Source organism: Belonocnema kinseyi, chromosome 9 (genome assembly GCF_010883055.1).
Source record: "Belonocnema kinseyi isolate 2016_QV_RU_SX_M_011 chromosome 9, B_treatae_v1, whole genome shotgun sequence".
In the NCBI taxonomy this organism is placed as follows: Eukaryota; Metazoa; Arthropoda; class Insecta; order Hymenoptera; family Cynipidae; genus Belonocnema; species Belonocnema kinseyi.
The window spans coordinates 40,732,432-40,736,525 of NC_046665.1; the positions used below are offsets into that span (position 1 = coordinate 40,732,432).

General features: G+C 31.7%; 1 protein-coding gene across 4 annotated transcripts in view; it reads right to left on the bottom strand.

The window, feature by feature from the left end:
• The window catches only part of LOC117180203, a 27,425-nt gene that overhangs the window by 14,756 nt on the left and 8,575 nt on the right, over nucleotides 1-4,094 (bottom strand). For all 4 annotated transcript variants that reach the window (XR_004468013.1, XM_033372584.1, XM_033372585.1 and 1 more), the window contains exon 2: nucleotides 2,074-2,197. Coding sequence is in view for 3 of the 4 variants with exons in the window: in XM_033372584.1 (XP_033228475.1) it covers nucleotides 2,074-2,197 (124 nt within the window). In the remaining variant the exon portion in view is untranslated. The remainder of the gene's footprint in view (nucleotides 1-2,073; nucleotides 2,198-4,094) is intronic.

The window sequence follows — 4,094 nt, forward strand, 5'->3', positions numbered from 1 at the left end:
AAGAACATTTTTGATGGTAAAATCGAATTTCTGTATTTTTGAACAACTTTTTTAAACGGCCAAAACGGTCCAAACTTGGATTCTTTAAGAACAAAAATTCTCCTAATCAAAAAATGAATTTCCCCTTATCGGCAGAATCCAAAAATAAAATTTTAATGGATCGAGACTTAGGAAAATGGGCTTTAAAAAAATTACTCTTAAAAATTCAAATATTTATAACTTCAAGGAAAATGACTTATTTTTTCCAATAGAAAAATAGTCACTGAATCTCCCTGATTTGAAATGGATTCCACACATTGAATTTTAATTTTGGGCACTTGTTTAGCTTCAAAATAAATTAAAATAAACAACTAGAATTTGGAATCGAAGACCACCTTAAAAAACTTGGAGCTTATTTTTAAGAAAAAACAATTGGAGTAAGTAGCTAAAAAGTTTGATTTGATCGTGCCCTACATTGAGTAATCTGATTTTAATCAATCTTTTTGGGATAAAAAAGCAACACGACAGATTGAACGAGATTCCGATCCGTGGGGACTGGGGTGCAGGACGTATTTTTTCCAGATCCACCCAATCTTTTCTGGACTTTAGAAACTCCTCCAACTTTTTTCCTTTCAGAATCTTCTCCCCTTGCTACCATTTCTTTGCTTTACTCAAGTTTCTCCAGTTAATAAAATTAACCCCAAGAAAATAAAAAATTCAATAAAGAGGCTTTTTATTTGTAAAAATAGTTATAGACTTTATAATGTCTAAAATAATAATTAATATAATAATAAATGATTACTTGTCACTAATGTGTCATAAGGCAATTAATTATTTTACAAAGCCAAACTCGATAGATACCAAGGGATAAGAAATTAGAGGATTCGAACTCCAACAGAAAATAAATTACGCAACGCAAATAAGAGATTTGAAGATAATAAAAAAATTCATCAATCATTTCGAATACAATGTATCGCATTCTCATTCGGTTCAAAAGTATAAATAAAATAATAAAAGGAACATCTGTGAATGAAAAATGGAAGTTAAGAAGGTAAATGCTTGTCAGGGAAGTATTACGTAAAGTTTATTATTAACGCACTACGTGTTACTTATGTGCCACAGTCCAGCAAAAAATTTTACTTCCGTTACTGGGAGTGTTATTTAAAACTACGTTGAGAAAAATATTCACTTGATTCAATATTTATTTCTAGAATTAAACGTAATTTAAACTGAACTTGAATTAAATTACACCTTTGCTACCACCCAGCGTACTATACGACTGTTCTCTATATGGCGTTAAAACACCTCTGTTCAATAATGACTGTTTTATAAATTTGAAATGAGTTTAGGTAAAGAAGAAGAAGAATTCAAAAAAATTGAATGCAAATCGAAATAAACTGAATTAAGCTGAATGTCTCAGTAATCGTGAAACTTTGTTATAATTTGAATATATTGCTAAAAAATATGTTGAAATGAACATTGGATGATAAAATCCACATATTTTTAGACTTTTAAAATAGTAAATAGCAATTACATTTATTAAAATGACATAAAAAGCATGAAAATAGCCTTACGGCTACTGGGACTAAAATCACGATTAATGGGACGTTTACCTTAGAGGTGAAATAAACTAAATTAAAAATAACTTTAAGTGCATTTTTTAGGAATTTTATAGAATAGAATAAATCATATATCTATTACGAAAGTTGTTAACACCTTAAAGGATCCCGAATTTCATAATTTGGAAAATTTTCCTTTTCTAAATATGTTTTCCTTTTGAATTTCGCACGCAAGCTACTCGAGCGCTCTGTGCAGTCGGATGTTAGAACTTTAGGCGCCAAATTCAATGGCATACATTTTTTTAAAAAGAGAATGCAAAAGTCATTGAAGAGAATGCTGTTATAAGATAGAATCTTGTTAAACTATTGCTAAGAAATGTTAGTTAAGTTTATTTTCTAAATTGCAACATGTACCACGCGTTTGGAGTTATTGTAAAGATAAAAGAGCTATAAATTAAAAGCGAAAAATTGTCACGAGCTGTGCAAAGAGTGACAAAATCGTAAATCTGGCAAGAGCACGATGAGTAAAAGATACCTTGGGGGCGAAAAAGGCGCTTTCTTCGCTCACACTTCCTCGATCTGCCGGAAACGGGAATGGTGACCGCTTGGACCACCGCGATGGCGGGAGCACCATCGTGCCACTGTTTTGGCTGCTTCACCTGCTCGAGTGTATCAATTTTTTATTCTTTATAGAACTTTCATCTCGATCAACTTTTTCAAATTGAAAATTCAGACAATGTGATACTCACCCGACATCTTTTTCTCAACAACTCACGTCCAAACGAAATAAGTAAAAAATCGAGTTAAGGGCATGTGATACTTATAGTTTCCCCGGCATTTTTTCCACACAAATGAAAATTTAAAAAAACTGAATTCGGATATGATATAAAATATCATAAGGGACGTCCTCGGACTCTTTTTTGAGGGATAATAACAAAAAAATGTATTGTGCTAAAAAAAAATTTTATGCATATGTATTATTTTGAGGTTACGTCGTTTTTCATCTCTGCCTTTCCGATAATCTGGAAATTATTTATGAAATAAACTTTTTTGATTGCCTCCAAACAAGGTTAGTTCCGGGAGATTAGTTACTATGTTTATTTGTAAGTCCAAAGTTTTCGTCCATAAATATTGTGTAGTTTGGAATTAACGCTCGGGTGAATTGTAACACACATAACCTCGAAATATACACGCACGTTGTTAGTAATTAAAAAAATTTTTTGTTAAAAAAACAAAAAAAAGTGTGCGGGGACGTCCATTAGCATTTTCGCTATCATTTCCCAGATTTTTAAGTAAAAATATTTCTTATCCTAGGAAAAAAATCCGGGGAATCTAACACTGAAAAAATCGATACTATTTCCTAAGCGCTATGCAAATTAATCACATTTTGCTAAATTAAAACTTTTTAAAATTAACCTACAAAAAAGTGTGTAGGAACGTCTGTTAACATGTTCGCTAGCATTTCCTAGAAAAAAAGCCGGGGGAACCTAAAACTGGTAAAATCGACAATTTTCTAAGTATCACATGCCTTTAAGGCCATGTGACGAGTGGGTCACGTGACCATATTCCTCCCTTACCGACACTTTTTTTATTTCCTGACTTATTTTCACACGAAGCACCTCATCGAGTTCAGAATTTGGGATATTAAACAAGGAGCTCTAAGAAAGGTGGGTCTGGTTCTAAATTTTTATAACTACGAAAAAAGTTTTTTTGTAAATAATTTTGCTGTTGCTTTTTTTCATAATTATTAAAATGTATAACCAGACGCGCCTTTCTTAGTGCTTCTTATTTATTGTCCTAAGTTTTGAACTCGATATGGTGCTTCCTGTGAAAATAAGTTAGGAAATAAAAAAAGTGTTGGTAAGGCAGGAATCTGGTCACGTGATCCACTCATCACATGCCTTTAATTGAATGGAAGATACTAGGATCGTTTTTATAGTCCTAAAATTAAAAAATTAAGGACCTTACGAAGTTTCCTTAATACCTTTTATTTAATCTCTCAATTTTTAAACTCGATATCACATTTTTTGTGCACGTGTCTTGTCGGAAAAAAATGTCGGTAAGTTACGAATTGAATAAATTTTATATAGCCTTTCATACATTTTTATGTGAATTTTTATTATAACCAGCATTTTTAAAGTATTGCTCAGCTTTAAGGAAAGTTGTTAAATCGGCCTGCAATGTAAATTATTTCCTAAAAACTACAAGAAAAATATTTGAGTATTGAGTTCCAACTAAAACATAAAATAGAATAATTATTCGCAAATTTAGAATTTTTAGACAAAATCTTCAAAATTTCGTAAGTCGAACTAGCCGTGTCGTTCCTGTAAATTGAAATTTTATTTTGATCGCTTTGGATTTTGACTTTTGGCAAAATATCTGCAAGTTCGAGTCCTGCGATAGACAAACATCTTTTATTTTATTCCTATGCCAGAATTTTCGTATAGAGAATACGAATTTTTATAATCTAGATTAACAAAAAGAAAGATAATGTTCTAATTTTTCCAATTTAGGGACCGTTCAAGTATTACGTAACGCGCCTGGTGGGGGGGGGGG